At 29.1% G+C, this 18,535-nt stretch overlaps 1 protein-coding gene across 1 annotated transcript; it reads right to left on the bottom strand.

Annotated features, from left to right (window-relative positions):
• Positions 1–6,559: 6,559 nt before the first annotated feature.
• Positions 6,560–10,458, bottom strand: LOC101212415 (probable LRR receptor-like serine/threonine-protein kinase At1g12460). Its single transcript, XM_004147936.3, has 2 exons — positions 8,406–10,458; positions 6,560–8,293 (listed from the first exon to the last, which is right to left on the bottom strand). Exons 1-2 carry the CDS (start codon positions 9,566–9,568, stop codon positions 6,808–6,810), a joined length of 2,649 nt encoding a protein of 882 aa, XP_004147984.1. The 5' UTR covers positions 9,569–10,458; the 3' UTR covers positions 6,560–6,807.
• Positions 10,459–18,535: the final 8,077 nt, after the last annotated feature.

Below are 18,535 nucleotides of genomic sequence, written 5' to 3'. Positions count from 1 at the left end.
TAATTTTTTTAAAATAAAAATTAATTATTAGTAATTGCTTTTTCTTGACTTTGTCTAGTAATTATTATTGTTTAGTTTTTGCTTTTTTAAAAATAAAATATAACTTCTTTCCTTTTCTATTTGGGAGTATAAGAGTTTGTTTACTCACCAAATTTAGACAAATATATATACACAATAATTGCTACTTAGGGGGATATAACATGTTTTTAAAAAATTAATTTGGTTTTCTAAAATCACTCATCAATAAGTCCTCGTTTTTTGTAATGAAAACTAACCATATCAACACTAATTTTCACGTCTAAATTTCCTGCCTTTTTCTCTATCTATTTTTTTTTTACCGATGTTATCAATAGTCACGCGAAATATTGAAAACTAAAAAAAATGTTTAAAATATTTTCTAAAAAAATAGTTTAAAATTTAATTCTCCAATGTAAGAAAAACACACATCAATCTAAATTTAAAAAAAAAAAAAAAAAACAAACAAACAATTAGCAAATAAGGCATTAGTTTTTAGATTTTGACTTTAATTTCGAAAACAATCATAAAACATAAACATAATGGATCATTTGAATTGGAGTGGGCTACTCCGTGTTTGCCTAAGAAGTTATCATAATTCTAGAATTATGATTAGAACTATCATTTCTCGTCTGTCATCACTTCCTTTTTCACTATTTTTCACTCCCTCTTTTACTATTTGTCATTTCTCCAAACACATATTATAATAACTCAAATTATAGTAATATACATTCCAAACACAAACTATAATGACTATATATTATAATAATCCATTCCACGCCTGAAAATATAATAGATGGAAAAGGAGTATTTACTAAGTTAGAAAAAAAATCAAAACTAATTATTTGAATTGTGTTTGAATTGATTTGAATATTATTGTATTTTAACCATGTTTTTTGGGCAAAGAATATTTGGTAACATCATGTTTTGTCTTCTTATATGATATAGTTTTGTTTTATATTATTATATGGCATCTTCTCGTTCAAACATGGTATGAAGTTCAAACCAACCCTTCCACATATATTTGGGAACTTTGTCAAAGAAACCATTCATATTGAACTAATATATCAAATCAAATTTTTAGGGACTAATTTTAAGGATAATGTTTCTTTTTTCAAATTAATGATAAAAGTTGGGTGACCATGAAAAAATAAATAAAAGAAGGGTTGAAGTTGAAAGTATAGTAAAATATGGGATAAAAATGTTGTGGAGGAAAGTCGTATGCTCGATACACGACTCTCTTTAATCCAGTTACAGAGTACGTGGCTGAAGACTAGATCAAAGAAAGGTAGATGATTTAAAAAATAAAAAGGTAAGTTCACTCATTTAACCATTATTAAAAAGAAGTTAAAATTTTATTATTTGTTTTAGAAAATTTATAACTAATTTCAAACGTTACAAATTTAAGTTGAATTTTTATAAATAATTTAAAAAGTACCAATTAAATAGAAAATGTATTTAAAAATTTAAAATAATTTTAAGATTTGGTGACCTATAAAAAATATTTTTATCACAAAAGAAAAAAATGAAGTTTAAAAATAAAATGATGGAAATATTTAAATATTTTCGTTTGAGAAGGCAAAACAAAATTAGCTAATTAAAAAAAATATATAGAAAAAAAGATTAAATAGATTGAAATTATTGATTTCTTCTTATTCGGCATTTATTATACGAAAAATTAAGTTTGGCAAACAAAAATTCCCAACAATAATTTGTTGTTAGTAAATTAGAAAATTCTCAAATTTTATAATAATAGAAAAAATATAATTACACATAGTAAATTGTTTTAGATAATCCGAAAATAAATATGGAATTATATATAATTATATATGGTAAATGATTTTAACATTGAAATCGTGTATCGACCATGACTTTGTGCTTAATTGCTAGACTGACAAGTTAATCGCAAATGCGACTTTCCAGTATATAGTATATAGAGCAGTTGATTTTTACAAGACTTGTACCCAATCATACTTTTGACAATAATGATTTAAATAGTATTGTTTTAAAAAACTTAAAACAAACATTTTAAAAATTCAGAAAGTAAAATAGAACAATAAAATTTACAAATCAAAGTAGAATTTATACTCGTTTACATTTAGACTTGGAACTAACCACAGCAAATTCAAACCCATAGTTATTAACATCTTTCATAATTTTTTATTTCATTTTAGTTTTACACCACACAAATCATTTTGAAGTTTCAATTTTACCTAAAATCATCAATGGTTTTCCAAATAAATTTAAATATTTAAAGAGAAAAAATAGGGAAAAAATAATTAAGGGTTACGTTCTTTTTAAATATAACAAATTAAAATAAAGTAAAATATTTATAAATTAGTAAATTCTCAAAATTTATCTATAATAGATACGGATAAAAATCTATATATGTATATCAACCTCTAGAAAATGATAGATTCTAAAATTTTGCTATGTTTTCAATAGTTTTGTCATTTACGATAATTTCACATTTGTATGGTATGATTAACCATTTTAATTTAAAAATATAAGATAAAATCCAAATAAATTATGGGGGATTTGTCATGAATAATCCAAAAATAATGGAACTATTTAGAAAGTACAAACAAAAATTTCAAAAATGCTCCACACAATTGGATGAATTTTGTTTTATTTTGTAAATTGTTTCGCTATTTTCTAAAATGCATAGAAAAAATAGTGAAATATAATATTGAAATTATTGATCTTTTTAAGGAAAAAAAAAAATAATATTTTATATTTTTCAAGAAGATTACATGTAGAATATGAAAATGGAAGATTTGATATAAAAGATGTGTGAAATGAACTAAGTTGGTGTGATGCTAACCAATTAGGTTATATGTATATAAGTGGAAGATTCTTTTTGAATTATAGTCTCCAAATTGAAAAGTAGGAAAGGGTTAGTTTGATTTGAGGAATATTATTAGTACTAAAAGTTGAAACAAATACTTTCTAAAAAGGTTTCATTCATGAGATGCCCCTCAAATCAAAAGTGGATATTCTTAGTTGGTCAAATAAAAAAATGACAAACGAGTTTATTTTACGATATCTTTCTCATCCTTCTTTTACACAACCGTTATGAGACATTAATCAACTTTAAAAAAAAAGGTGAACACTATAAAGCACTTAATTAAGCAATGATCGATCTTTCTTAACTTAAGAGAGTCGATTAGGATTTGACTACCTTTTTATTTGAAAAGGTTAAAATAAAATTAGTTGGATGCAATTAATTGATTATTATGTGCACAGGGAAGGCATAAATACAAAGCAAAAAATAATAAAAACAAAACATTCCTTCTCAAACTTGTTTTGAGTAAACACATTGAGTGCCCTCATTAATTGATGAATCTATTTTTCAAACATGACATTTAATCAAAATTTCCCAAAATCTTTTCAACAAAATCACTAACTCAAAGATTTAAAGCATAACAAATAACCTACTGCCATAAATACAATATCAACACTATTAACTATTCACGTACAAAACATTAAAACTTGTTTCCAAAATCAGAAACACTTTCTACATCAAAACGTCAACCTAATTTCTTTTATTTTAAATTAAATTCATCTAGATTTGACCCATCATTAACTGAGTCTATTTTCTATCTTCTTGAATTATTCTTAAAAACGAGTAATAAAAATTACAGTATTAGAAATTGTGTGTTCCACCATTCAAACTATACTCCAAATGAAAAAGAAAAATTGACTTTTAGAACCAATTCAACTACCAGTTTTCAAAAGTAGACTTAAATTTTGTCCTTTTTTTTTCTTCTTCAATGTGTTTCTTGATGGGATCAGATTGCTCAAAACTTACCCATCAAATTAAATGTGGAATTAAATTGGATGGCAGCTGAAGATTTTCAGAAAATATTCATATATTTTTATTGAATGAATAAGACAAATGTGGAATTAAATAAAGTCATGGTTTTCACTTGATATTTTTACCTACTTTTTCTTCTATTTCTATTCTTTTCTTTTTCTTTTTTTGATTTTATGTAATAAATAATTTATGGTTCATTTGTGAGCCTGACAATGTCTCTAACTTATCTAACTTTTCTCTTTGCATAATCTCTTTCAAACATATTAATGAACCATACACATACTCTTACACACATACACCAAATGCCCCCACAGCCCACAACAACACAACTCACCCATTTCACTAATACTCTTACAACTATTATTTGAAAATTATTTAAAACTGAATTTGACTGAGTAGTATTAGCATGACTTCTGTCTCTACAGATCTCAATCTCACCATCGATGATTGAGTTTGGTAGTAAACCAACCTTATAAAGTTAAAAAGAATTTTGGAATATAAAATGAAAACTTAGTAAGATAGTTAATAATCATCTCAATCTCAATTTCACTAATACTCTTGCAACTATTCATTAATTCATAATTCCCTTAAGAAATTTTTAGATGAAAAATCATTCGGACATCATACATTTGATAAATGTTCTAGATTTTGAATTATTTTGTTCAAAAAAATTTGAAGTTTAATTTTGGACCAAATTAGCATTTTTACCATTATTTAAAATTTTTCTAAATATTTATTTCTTTCCTATCCATAATATAAGAATCAAATTTATACTTTAATGTAGGCTATATATATCTATTAAAGTGTCCATATATATCCATGGATTATGGGTCACAAGGTTTAAACCTAAGCCCAATAATCTTTTGGGTAGGCCCACTGTGTCCAATCCTATTGGGCTGTCCAACTACAAAAAGGAAAAAAACATGTACTATCTAAACTTCATTTACTTATCTCATCGTGGAATATGGAGAGAGTTTAAGATTTGATAAAGATGAACATAATCTTTCCTTTTCCTTCTCTGGGCTTTTTCTTGTTCTATAATTATATGCTATGAGTGGGAATATAGCAAATTACTCCAAATTAACAAATCTTTAAAAGAATTGCATACGACAAATTTTAATTAAATTTCAAGTTAAAAGACGAAAATACCCTCAAATACATTTTAGGTGTTGTCTTCCATCTTCCACTTTCTTCTTTTTCTTCATTTTCTGATTTTCTTTAAAGATTTTCTTTTTCTCCACAATTTTCTCCATTTTCATCTTCACAGTTTTCTCCCATCTCCATCTTCACCATCGTTTTTTCTCCATCTTCTTTGTGATTTTATCCTATTTTAATATCATTTCTTCTCTCTGCGATTTTCTTCCATCTCACTTTGATATTATTTTAGATGTGATTCTTTCATAAAATTTTACTTCATCCAGTTTTTACAATTTGATTTAATTTCATCACTCTAGGTTGATTTTGTTCAATTCAATTGATTTTACTAGAAGATAGAGTCTATCACTGATGGACTAATATTAGTAATGACCTTGGATACGAGTTTATTATTGATAGACTACTACCAGTGATGGACTAGGATACAGATCTATCATTGATAGACTACTATCCTACTATCAGTGATGGACTAGGATACATATCTATTATTGATATACTACTATCAATGATAACTTAGGATATTAGTGATGGTCTAGGATAAGATTTAATATCAGTGATGATCTAGGATACGAGTCTATCATTGATAGACTACTATTAGTGATGGGCTAAGATAAGAGTCTATCATTAATAGACTAATATCACTTATGGACTAGGATAAAAATTTATCATTGATAGACTACTATTAGTTATAGACTAGAATACGAGTCTATCATTGATAGACTACTATCATGATAACTTAGGATATTAGTGTTGCACTAGGATACAGGTCTATCAATGATAGACTAACATCACCATGCTCATATTAACTAATCTAACTAATAGTCTATCAATGATAACTTGTATCCATCAATATTTTTAGGAAAAAAAATCTCAATTTCTTTTAACCTAAAATTGTAGAAGTGATAGAAAAATTCTTAATATGTTTCATTTCTATGAAACCTCAAACTAACGAAGTACAATACAAGTGAAATTAAACACATTTTTAAATATAAAAATATTGATAAAATCAATTGAATTGAATAAAATCAAGTGATGAAATTAAATCAAATTATAAAAATTGGATGAAGTAAAATTTTAGGGAAGAATCACATCTAAAAAAAATATGAAAGTGAGATGGAAGAAAATCGTGGAGAGAAGAATTGATCTTAAAATAGGAGAAAATCACAAAAAAGATGGAGAAGAAACAATGGTAAAGATGAAGAAGGGAGAAAAAGACGGTGAATATGGACAATGGACAAAACTATTGTGAAGATGAAAAATGGGGAAAATGGTGTAGAATGAAAGAAAATTGTGGAGAAAGAGAAAATTGTGGAGATTTCTTTTAAAATAAGGGTAATTTTGGAATAGTTTAAAAAATAATACAAAATTTGTTATACGGAAATTGTTATATACGTAGTAAAGAGTTCATTCATTATAAAATCTCTAATTATATATTGATTCATTTGTAAAATAAATTGAAGACTTACCAAAGTTGAAACCAATGCAAGAGTGATCTATCATTCCTCTAAGGACAGTGGAAGTTATATAAGACTTTCATGGAGTTTTGCATACTAACATTGGGAGGGAATTGCATTTAGTGTTTAGAAAGATGAAGATCCATCTGAGTGCAATAAATAAAGAATTTTATTGTTCAACAGTTACAATATTTCATGACCGAAGGAACAACCCGATCGATCAATGATGTTAATCACAAAACAAAAGAAGAAAGAATGCAAAAGAATCCTCTTAAACCAGAAAAAAAAAAGAAAAAGAAAAAAGCTTGAGCTTCTGCTACTATCCATTCATTCCTTACATCTCTATCCATCCCAGCATTGTTATTCCTATGATCCTAATCCGTTTCGTATCGACTCAAGAACTTGAACAACCTCTGCCATGCTCGGTCTCTTCGAAGGGATCTCAGATGTACAAATCAATCCCAACTTCATCACTTGGATGAGCTCGTTTTCGGCAATGCCACGTAAGTTACGATCGAAACAGTCAGAAGCAGAACCACTTTCCAACAACTCCCTTACATATTCACACAAAATCACTACCTGATTTGCTCTTGGACTCTCAACTGGCTTCCTCCCTGTTACCAACTCCAGTAGAATCACTCCGAAACTATACACATCGCACTTTTCACTAGCTCTCAAACTTTGTGCTAACTCCGGTGCAACGTACCCTACGGCACTATGGTACTTTGTTAAGATATAATTGTCCAAAACTGGAAGCAACTTCCCCAACCCGTAATCGGATAACTTGCCTTCGTAGTTTTCATCTAACAGTATGTTAGTTGATTTTATGTTGAGGTGAAGAATTGGAGGTCTACAATCATGGTGAAGATAAGCAAGAGCTCTAGCTGTTCCAATTGCAATTTTGTATCTTCTAGACCAATGCAACTCCGCATTGCCAATGCCTGTGCTGGTGCCTGGATAATTCAGACTATGTAGATTGTCGTACAAATTGCCATTCGTGACGAATTCAGAGAGAATCAACTGCATCGATGACGACCAATAGTAGCCCTGGAAAGCGACTAAGTTTGGGTGTTTGATGTTTCCCAAACGTCCGATTTCAGTCTCAAACTCATCTTGACTTCTGATCCTCCCTAGAGTCTCCAGCTTCTTAACAGCAATGGAGATGCCGCCCTCAAAACTTGTTCTGTAGACGGTGCCGATTGAGCCACCCCCTATTATGCATTCCTTGTCGAGCAAAGCTTTGGTGCCAGCCTCCCAGTCTTCATACTTGGAAGGCAAAGTTTTGCTGAAAAGAACCAGTTTCCCAATTATGACGCCTGAATCGGTTGAGCCAAGCGGTGTACTCTCAATGATTTCGGTGCTCCTTGCCTTCCTCGTCCGAGCCATTAGATTCAAAATGGAGATCACGCATACCCCGACCAGGATCACAACAGCTGCTATGATTGCAATGATTGCAGAAAGACTAAGAACCTTTGGTTTCTTCGATATGGAAGTCGTGCCAGGGGTGTTGCCTGCAGAGCAAGGATCCAAGGGAGCACCACAAAGAAAAGGATTGTTCGAGAATGCAGAAGGCCCGAAATTTTGGATCGTATTTACAGAAGGTATGGTGCCTGAAAGGTTATTGAAAGAAACGTTGAAATGGTGCAGCAATGTGAGATTTTCAAGAGTACGAGGTATTGAACCAGACAGCAGGTTTTGAGATAGATCCAGAAACTGCAGTTTCAAGAGGCTCCCAAGCGTCGATGGAATGCTTCCGTTCAGATGGTTATCGTGTAGATCAAGGATTTCAAGGTATGTCATGTTGTAAAGAGTTTGAGGAATCTCCCCTTCCAATGCATTACCAGAAACATCCCTGAAGTTTAAAAAAGAAAAATTAAATCATTCGAGGAACAATTCAAGTTGAATTTACACAACATGGAGATGAATTGGAAACAATGTTGTTTGAGGTTTTCATAGGGACTTACAACTCAAGAAGAAACCTGCAACTGGTTATGTCGTTAGGAATCTCACCAACAAGATTGAGGTTGTGCAAATTCAAAACCTGAAGTAGCTCGATGTTCCCGAAAATGGCCGGAATTGTCCCGGTGATCGAATTAGAACCCAACCGAAGCACCAAGAGCTTGTTCAAATTTGCAAGTTCAGCAGGGATCTTCCCAACCAGCTTGTTAGATTCAAAATCTAATATTTTAATACTCCCACACTTTGTAATGCTTAATGGGATCTCTCCATTCAAACCATTTCCTGAAACATCAAGAACTTCCAGATTATTGCTACAACTCACCACCTCTGCAATTCCCCCACTAAACCTGTTATATGAGACATTAAAATAAGTGATGTTTTTGAATCCGAGAACCTCAAACGGCGGTGACCCAGTGAACATATTGCTACTCAGATCCACAAGTTTCAAACTCTGGCAAGAAGAGAACTGCCCTTGGACACTCCCAGATAATGCATTGCTTCTTACAGAAACATACTCTAATCTTTGAATGTCACAGAGTTGCAAAGGAATGCTCCCACTTAGATCATTATTAGAGAAATCAAAGCCTTCAAGGCTCAAACAATTCAAAATTGTTGAAGGTATCCTACCTGAAAATCTATTATGAGAAAATGAAACAAATCTAGTTTTAAAACAATTCTTGAACACAGCTGAAGGAATCTCCCCAGTAAAGCCATTTCTAGACAAATCCAGAAACCGAATGCTCGGCAAATCGCCGATGAACTCTGGCACCAAACCCGAAAACGCATTGGAGCTCAAGTTCAACTTCCATAGTGTAACAATGGCGCCATATTCGATCGGAATATTACCAGTAAATCTATTTCCATACAATGTCAAAGTCCTCAAGAACTTTAATCCCGACAAGGAAGGCGACAAAGTTCCAGCTAAGCTAGAGTTCCATAAAACAATCCTTTCCACAAACCCATCGGAGTTACAGAACACGCCGTTGAAACTACGGCAATGATCCTCGCCGGCAACCCAAGTTCTCAAGAAATTAAACGGGTCCTCTGTAACAGCATCTTTGAATTGAAGCAAAATGTCCTTCTCAGTGACAGCAGAGCAAAATCCAAAGAGAAATAGAATGAAGAACAGAAGAGCATGAGAAAGACAAAGCTGATTAACCTTTCTCATGCTCAGGAAGTAAAGAGATTTTTTCCTTTTTATCCTTTATCAACTACATGGATCAATCTAACTACCCATTTGGCATTTTGGGAATCCGATTTAGATCATTTCACGATCTGGGTTTTGAAGATAATCCAAACAGTAAACACCACTAACATTTCTACCAAAAACCCACAACAGAAATTACACAAAACTCTGAAGAGAAAGTAACAAAAAAGCACAAAAATCCAATCGCATTCACAGATCGGAAATGCAAGAAGTACCCAGAAATCCAATCCACTTAAATCTGATAATGATTCAACTCCTCACCCAGATTTCATCAGAAAAGAGTAGAAATGAAGATCCAGAAATGGGATTGAAGAGTCCCACGCCATTGATTTCACAGCAATGGAATTAAAGAAAGAGAACGACAATCAATGAATGAAGTGGAATGGAAGAACCTGTAAGAAAAAGAAGAAAGAAATTGAGCGGTTGGTTGAAGCACGTGGATGAGAGAGGCAATTACAAATACAAAAACAACACTCTCTCTCTCTTCCTGTTCTTCTTCCTCTTCTTCTCTTCTTCTTCTTCAGTTCCTCTGTTTTAGTTAAATGTAAAGAAGTGGGGAAAAAGGTGGGATTAAGAATGGAAACCCAGAGTGTAAATGTAGGGCCATGTGTTTAAAATGCAACATTTATTCCATCTCAACAACCAAACAACCAAAACCAGGGTCGCCATTAAAACGGCAGAGGAAGGAAAATGAAAGAAAAAGGAAAGGGAAGAGGAAATGAAAGGAAGTGAGTGAGAAGCCAAATGGACCAACCCAACCCAACTCAACCAAGTGATTTGTCTGTACTGTAAATTGTATGTGGAGAAGGTGAAGGAAAAAAAAGGGGAAAAGGGAAAAAGGGAAAAGGGAACTACAAGCCATTTTGTTAAACAATTTTTGATCTCGATGAGAGGAGAAACCCAATTTGGTTGTGTTCTTTATTGTCACACTTAATCAACTTGTGTGAACCAAGTCCAACCCTTTACACATTTTCCCTCATTCTTTTCCATTTTTTTTCTGTTTCAAGTTCGAACCATTTTTCATTTGGTATCTAAAGTTTAGAAATTGATACACATTGGTTATGGAAGTAATATATTTATTCATTTATAGTTACACAATCAACAACTTAATCTCAAACATCATTTTTTATAGTCCAAAAACTAGTTGAAACAGTAGAATCATTAATCAAATCTTAGTTTCAAAACTTTAAACATCAAATAAAAAACTTCTTCTAGTTTATTTTAATTCTTAATTTTTAAACAAAATAAACCAAAATGTTTACGAAAAAATAACAATTTATCCCAAATGTAATGCTATAGACACAAATAGCAATCTATCTTCATTATCACAAAATACATTGTGATATTTTGTTATATACGTAAACAAATTTAAATGTTTATATTTTATATAAAAATCCTTAAATTTTAATCATGTGTCAAATAAATTTTAAAATGGTTCAGTTTACAATTTTGACTTCTAACACTACTATGTGATTAATTGTTAATGGCATATATTGAGAGTATAATTGGTAATTTTACACAAAATAAATCCACTTAAAATATATAAAGAGTATATTCCAGTTGTGAATTCCATTATTATAAATAAAATAATTGAAAAAGGTAAGAACATGTCAACGTACTCCAAGATTAAAAAACTAAAAAGATTAATATTTGATGTACTACTTTTGTCATATTGAATTGGCTCTTCTCTTCCATGCTTCCATTAATTAAAACAATATGGTTTAATTACTATTTTAATTTCAATTTTTCATTAACTTTTTAACTTCTCTTTTTTAAATTTATTTTATTATTTAGAACAATTCTTTATTTTTATTTTTAATTTGGAACTATTTTGAAAATAGTTTCCAAAGAACCTAAGACAAAAATGCTATTATATAACATCATATTGTTTAAGAATCCATATTCATTCATAAAAGTTTGGACCCAACCTATGTGACACACATTTATATTATAAACAAAACATAATATAGAATATTCAACCAAATATAGGGTTTAAAATATTTAAGAACAAATACATTTTTTTAAAGTCAATTTTTAAATATATATCCTAATCAGTTTTTTTCATGAAAGTTAGAGGACCATATTTATTTTTTAAATACTCAAATTGAAAATATTTGTGGGGTTGATTATTGAGAAATAGTAAGGAGTAATTACAAATGATGAAGGCCAATCAATAGGCCAATAAAAGCTCACCATTAAATGAACCTTATAAGTAATTATTTCATAGGGCTCTTCCTCATATACTTTTAATTATACACTACTAGTTTGTCTTCCCTCTTTTACAATGATAATTAATTAAGATTTGAATTCTAAATCTACTTTAATAGCACCCATGCCTACGCCATCATTTCTCGCGCTTCTTCCAAATTAAATTTTCTCAATAGGAAAGCTATCACTGATAGCAATAACTATATCAACGAATAACATTGATATATAGTTGTTATATATCAAAAATAACTTTCAATTTGAGAAATGTGTTATCAGTTGCTATCTTTGATAGTTGTATCAATGATGCTACTATTATACTATAACTGGATATTCTGCTATCAGTAAATAACACTGATAACTTTAAATTCAATAAATGTGTTGTCAGTTGCTACCCTTGATAGTTGTATCAATGATACTACTATTAGCGAATATCATTAATAGCTACTATCATCGATAATTTTTTTTAAAAAAATGTTTATCAATCGTTATCATTAATAAGAAATACATGCAATGAATGATAAACTTGTCAATATTTACTATATTTACAAATATTTTAAAACCGTACTATATTTTCATATTCTTTTCCCGGTTTACTATTTGCTATAATTTCTCAATATTAAATCTTAAAAACGATTAAAAAAATCGAAATCAAAACAAGACAGATTAACTAGGCCTTTTGAAAGATTCATTCATTAGTCCTTAATCTCGAACTTTGAGGTTTAGGAGTCTTAAATCATGAGAGAGCTAGTACACACGTCTATCTAACATGCTCTGAATCGAACAAACCCAATATCATAAATATATCAAACATAATACCTAAAGAGGTATCTTCAATGATACACTCGAATTTCTTTACTTTTCGCACTTTCTAACTATTTAACTTAAGCATTGGCAATAGATGTTGTGTGCATGTCAATATTCTCTCATCATTAATTTGCATGCAAAAGGGTTATAGAAAGAAAAAAGAATTGAACAAGAACAATTATGATTTATTTATTTCCATTTCCATTCCCATCCATATATTTTATTTAGAGGAAGAAAAAGGGAAATAAAAGTGAGAAAAAGAGATGTGAAAATGTGATAAATGGACCAATGCTGCTGTCTTATTTAATTATTTGTATGAAATTTTAGTTTCAAAACTACAACACAACTGTTCTCAATAAATGCCCATAAATTTATTTTAAACTAAAATAGAAAAAGTCAAACAAACCCCAAAATGTAAAATCAATATTATACATATGAGATGTTATTCACAACACACCTAAATTTCAAATTTATAATCATTTAATTCAATTCAATACTAAAGTTTAATTTGTTTTTGACATATATATAATTAAATGCACCAATCACACCACTACTCTAGTAGTGATTGATATTAAAGTTTAACTATATTAAATAAACAAAAATTTAAAATATAACTTTTAGGTTTTTTAATCGTTATAAGTAACATTCTAGTTTTTAAATTTTTGTTTGAAATGATTTGATCGTATTAATTTACTTTTAAAAAATTAATATGAGATTATTTAGTTAGTATTAGTAAATTTGTAAAGTTTTAGTCTTTACAATAAAAAAAGAGATTTAATTATATTTTTTATTAACTTAATTTTGATAAAATAATTAGTTAGAATCGAAAAAAATATATTAACTACATTTTACAAAATTTTAAACTATAAAAATTAATTGGTACATTTTGTTACTTAAATTTAAAGATTAAATCATTACAGTATAAAAAAAAGGCTATTACTTTTTTTTTTTTATGAAAGTTTAGAGATAAAAGTATTCTTTTAAACTTAAAAAAAATATGAAATTGAAAGAAAAATAAGTTCTACGCTCTTGTTTCCTAAAATTTATTTTAAAATTGAAACGAGAAATGGTGCATTGTTTCACTAAAAATTTCAAGTGAAAAAATAATTTTGTTTTCTAAAATTTTGAATTATTTTAATTTTGATCTACAACATTTGAAATTTGTGCACTCTAAATTAGTTTGTAAACTTTAAAAAGTAAATATTTTATGTATTACTTTTCGATATTTATCGTATCTACACATAAATCAACAACATGTATGTATTATCATATTATCAAAACTAAGTATATCTCAACTAGTTGTAGTATAATATTCCTAACAACTAAACTCTAATCTCGGTTGATAGTAATACACGTATTTAACATTTCACATACCAATTTATTTGAAGCCACATGATTGATCTAACATATATATTATTTTTCAACATTTGTGCCTAAAGTTTTGCACTTTAAAATTTCAACAAAAGAATAGAAGGTTGAAAGTTGAGAGATAATGTGAGAATTAGTAAAATTAAATAAAGAGAAGAGAATAAATAGGGTGAGGTCTACACATTTAATAATCAAAATGAGATTCCTTTCCTTTTTTTCAAGGAAATGTCATATTCTCTCCAATCAAAACCATTTTTGATTCATAGTTTGGTGTACCTCTTCTTTCTCTACTCACCACAATCAACACCCAAGTAAGTAAATGAGAGAAAATGATGTATCAAAATAAATTTAGTTTAGTTATAATTAATTTGTTCGTTCGTCTTTAAATTACGAGGTTCCATCATCTCTTATATCCTTGTAGTAGATGAATTCAAGTCTACATAACTTAAACACTAATAGAAAATTTAGATGATATTATTTTTTATTATTTCAAGGGTTGATGTGACAAATTACTAAATAATAACAACAATAAGTTGAAGACAAAACCCAAAGCCTGTGTATTGTCGACCTAAGCATGCAAGGGAAATAGAATAGAAGATTGATGCGTCTCCAAAAGTGAAATATTAGTGCATCGAGTTTTGGGTTGACCATTTGACCCAGTAAATATATATCAATTAACTACAAACATGTATCGGATGACACATTTATAATTAACTTCATTCAACCACTTCAAAAACTAAACTAATCACTTTTTTGTACTAACTTAGATGTCAAAGTACAGTAAATTGAATCTTTTACACATGTGAGGTTCGAGAACATCAAAAGGCATATTAGAGAAGAAAAAGGGTTGGAGGGGGTCAAGGTGGCTAAGTTGTGTGCAATAGCTTTAATCACCTAATGTATATGCAATTGCTAATATTTGTACAATTTATAAATTGTACTTGCTTTTCCCATTACACTAATAATGTATTCATCATCACAAATCTGGCATTAAATTAAAACGTTTTTGTTATTATTAATTATTATTATTTTAAGTCTAAGGGTTTATTAAAATTGATGCACTAACAACCTTTTTATATGTTTGTTTCAATAAATATGTCGTCTAACAAATCAACGTTGGATATCACTTTAATCTGCTTTATCTTCTAAAGTACGTGCATCACATTCGTGATTATTTTCAACTCAAAATGGTATGTATATTACATAAAGTTTTGTGCGCGTTCATGATATTTTTTTTAAAAGAAGATTTATGTTTTCTTTTCAAGTCTTCAACCCAATATTTGGTGGTAAGAAGACTTTAGTTTCTATATGTCTTAATCAGTTGAGTTTTTGCTTACTTAAGCTCGACAATATATTTTCAAAATTGGTGTTTATGCTATTATAACATTCAATTTTCGTTCTATTTTTCTAGTTTTTTTTATTTGATTTAAATTACATGTTTTATTCACAAACTTTAAGCGGTATTTGAAAAATCTCTTAATTTTAAAACGACTCTTCATCTTTAAACGTAATGGTTTAAGGATCTAAGACTTTAAAAAGTGTGTATAAATTGGTGGACGTTTAATTTTATAACAAATAGAGTTTAATTTCTAAACTACTAATGATAACTTGTAAGACATTTTCTAAAACCAAAAAGTTCGATGAGATTTTTTAAAAGTTTGAAAACTGATAAGTTAAACATAAATCCACAAGTGTTATACCTAACATTTTACTGTCTTGATTTAATATTTTCTTATCACAATTGAAAGAAAACATGAAATCAAATAAATTTCTTTATAATAAACTTTAATACAAAGAAATTTCATTACGTCTAGGAAAACAATGATAAAACATGAACGTTTTGAAAGTAGATGAACAGAAGGGAAGAAGAAGAAGAAGAAGGATGGAGATAGAATAGAGTAGAGTAGTGTCCGAGTCTCAAAGGCAGTCTTTGTTGGGTGCGTGTGGTTCAAAGGCATTTGGTTGCCCATATTTTGTTGTTGGCATCTTTTGGAAAAGATTCTCACCCTTTTTAAAAACAAATAAATAAATAAAGAATATGTGTTTTTTTTATATATTTAAAAATTGTATTGTATTTGTATTATTTTATTTAGTTTATGGATGGATCATTGATGGATGGATTGTGAAAGGGAAGTTGAAATAAATAAAAGAAAAAGACAAGTGCTTTGGAACTTTGTTCTTGTTTTTTGTTTTTCTAAAGCGTTCATTAATGTGTGTTTTGACTCCTTCAAACACTTTGGACAAAGCCCATGGGCTTTGACCCATTATTACTTTATACTTTCCCCCCCCCCCCCCCCCCTTTTATATATATGAAATGTATCCTTTTTGTATTTATTTGATAATATCTATATTCATGTAGTTAATAATATGACATTAAATATATACATATCAAAATCAAATAACTATTATAAGAAGAAAAAAAATAGTTTGTGAATTTTAAAAATAAACATTTTTAGCCTCGAGGATTATAAGAATAGACTCATTTGGTTCTCAAGATTTCAAGATGTACCTTTTAGTCTCCAAACTTTTAAAAATAGGTTTTAAAAACTCCTTAAATAGCTTTATATTTTTATTTTAAGCAAGTATATGACATTTTTAAATGAGAAGAATAATTTATAAAAGTCATATCTTCTCTATTTTTAAAAATTTTAAATATCATATAATTATTTTTGAAAATTCAAACATAAAATACTTTTATGATCTTGTAAACATTTTTTTTCAAAACTGGTGAACTAAAATGGTATATTTTAAAAACTCAAAAACCAAATGAGTTTATTGTTATTATGAAAATTAAAAATGTTCATTTTTAAAATTCACCTATAAAAAAGTACTTTAGAATTTTCTAAATTATATTAACATTATTTAATATAATGTTATATTAATTAATTATCTGCTGACTTGAGATATAAATAAATGAATATTTCTATTACATTAATTAAAATAAAAATTTTATATTAAGTAGTTAAAATACAATAAAATAATAATTATGAGTGTGTTATTTTCAAATTTATTAAGATGGGAGCTTTTAAGTATCCAATCTTTCTCCAACCTTTGATACAAAGTTATGGTGTGGAAATTGCGTGGCCTTTGCTCCAATTGGCTAACCATGACTATGACCTCATCGATCGAGGGTGACTCTCATGAGACCTCATCTTAGTGACTCACTCAACGTACCACTTCAACCAAAACCACCCTGCCAGACCGCCGGTTCGTTCTCATAGATCTTAAACGGCCCATTTTGTTAGGGGGGAGCCCAAAGTTCTTACTTTGTGTGGGTCTGTGTTTTTCCTTTTTATCATCTTTTGGAATTCTACATTTAAAGTTCAAAGAATTAATTCTTTGTATTTACACACCAATTAACGATCCAACTATAATTATACTTTACACTTAGATGTAAAATAAATTTTAGTTAATTGATATAATATCATGATTTAGTTTTAGGGTTTTCAACTCTAAATAGTCTAATTTAATATACCTTATTACACTAATAGTCTAAATCCACTATTTCTTTCGTTAATTAATAGCCCAATCTGCTAAGATTTTTCGTAAAGGTCATATGCACAATTGTCTCATAAACCTCTCATAATTACGAGGGTTTAAAAAAAATGAAAAGTACAATTCTGGAAGAATAGGGAATCATATCTAAAAACAACGGTATATATTAATGAAAAAAGTTTATAGAGAATACAAGACAGCATATATATTGAAAACGAAAAAATATATAATTAAAAAAGGTTATGGCGACTCTAACACATTATATATTTGAATATACTACTAAAAAGTAGTTACATAGTGATTTTTTATATACCCGTTATAAAAAGTCTTTTCTTTTGAATGTTTCTAAAAATATTTATAAATATATATAGAAAAGCGCAGATATAAATATATATATATATATATATATAAAAACCACTGCTTGGTTATAATATATTTGAAAATAACACTATTTTAAATCTTCAACTTCCAAGTTGAACACGAATTATATTTATATAGATGAAAAGGGCAAACAAATATTTAAAAGATGAAAAGTGTACTTAGTAGTGCTACACAAAGCGTGTGCGTTTGATCCAAGGAGGTGTGAAGTGGCGTGTGAGGCCACCCCTTGTTTGAGGAGTTAATAGATCCCCCACTAAAAAATCATCTATATTTATTCTACCAGGTCTATCAACTTCTTACCGCCATAGAGGACTTCCCAACTCCTAGATTTCATGATTCAATATTCACTATTGCACTCTTTATCCCAACACACTAATACGTCAAACAATCAAAATTAAGTGAAAGTATATTCACCACTGAGTGAGAATTCTGGTTACAGATTGGATTGAATTATGCTTTGTTGATAATCTGAAAACGATTTAGAAAGATCTAGTTTTGAGATATTGTTCTTTCAGGGAAGTGTCCAAAAGAAACAGAACCCAATTTATCCAACCTATGCCTGTAAGTAGGACCAAGCATTAGCAGTTAGCAAAGATTCTTATAAGATATTTACATCTCATGGTGGCATTATCCTTCTGTCTCATCACCATGCATACAAATAAAGGCAGACCA

Source organism: Cucumis sativus, chromosome 3 (assembly GCF_000004075.3).
Source record: "Cucumis sativus cultivar 9930 chromosome 3, Cucumber_9930_V3, whole genome shotgun sequence".
Taxonomy (NCBI): domain Eukaryota; kingdom Viridiplantae; phylum Streptophyta; class Magnoliopsida; order Cucurbitales; family Cucurbitaceae; genus Cucumis; species Cucumis sativus.
This window is presented reverse-complemented; position numbering and strand designations above follow the sequence as displayed.

Excerpts from the sequence above, each read along its gene's own strand:
- LOC101212415 (XM_004147936.3), bottom strand. The coding sequence starts at position 9,568 with ATGAGAAAGGTTAATCAGCTTTGTCTTTCTCATGCTCTTCTGTTCTTC. Across the intron at positions 8,294-8,405 it reads TGCAGGTTTCTTCTTGAGTT|GGATGTTTCTGGTAATGCAT; the intron begins GTAAGTCCCTAT and ends TTTAAACTTCAG.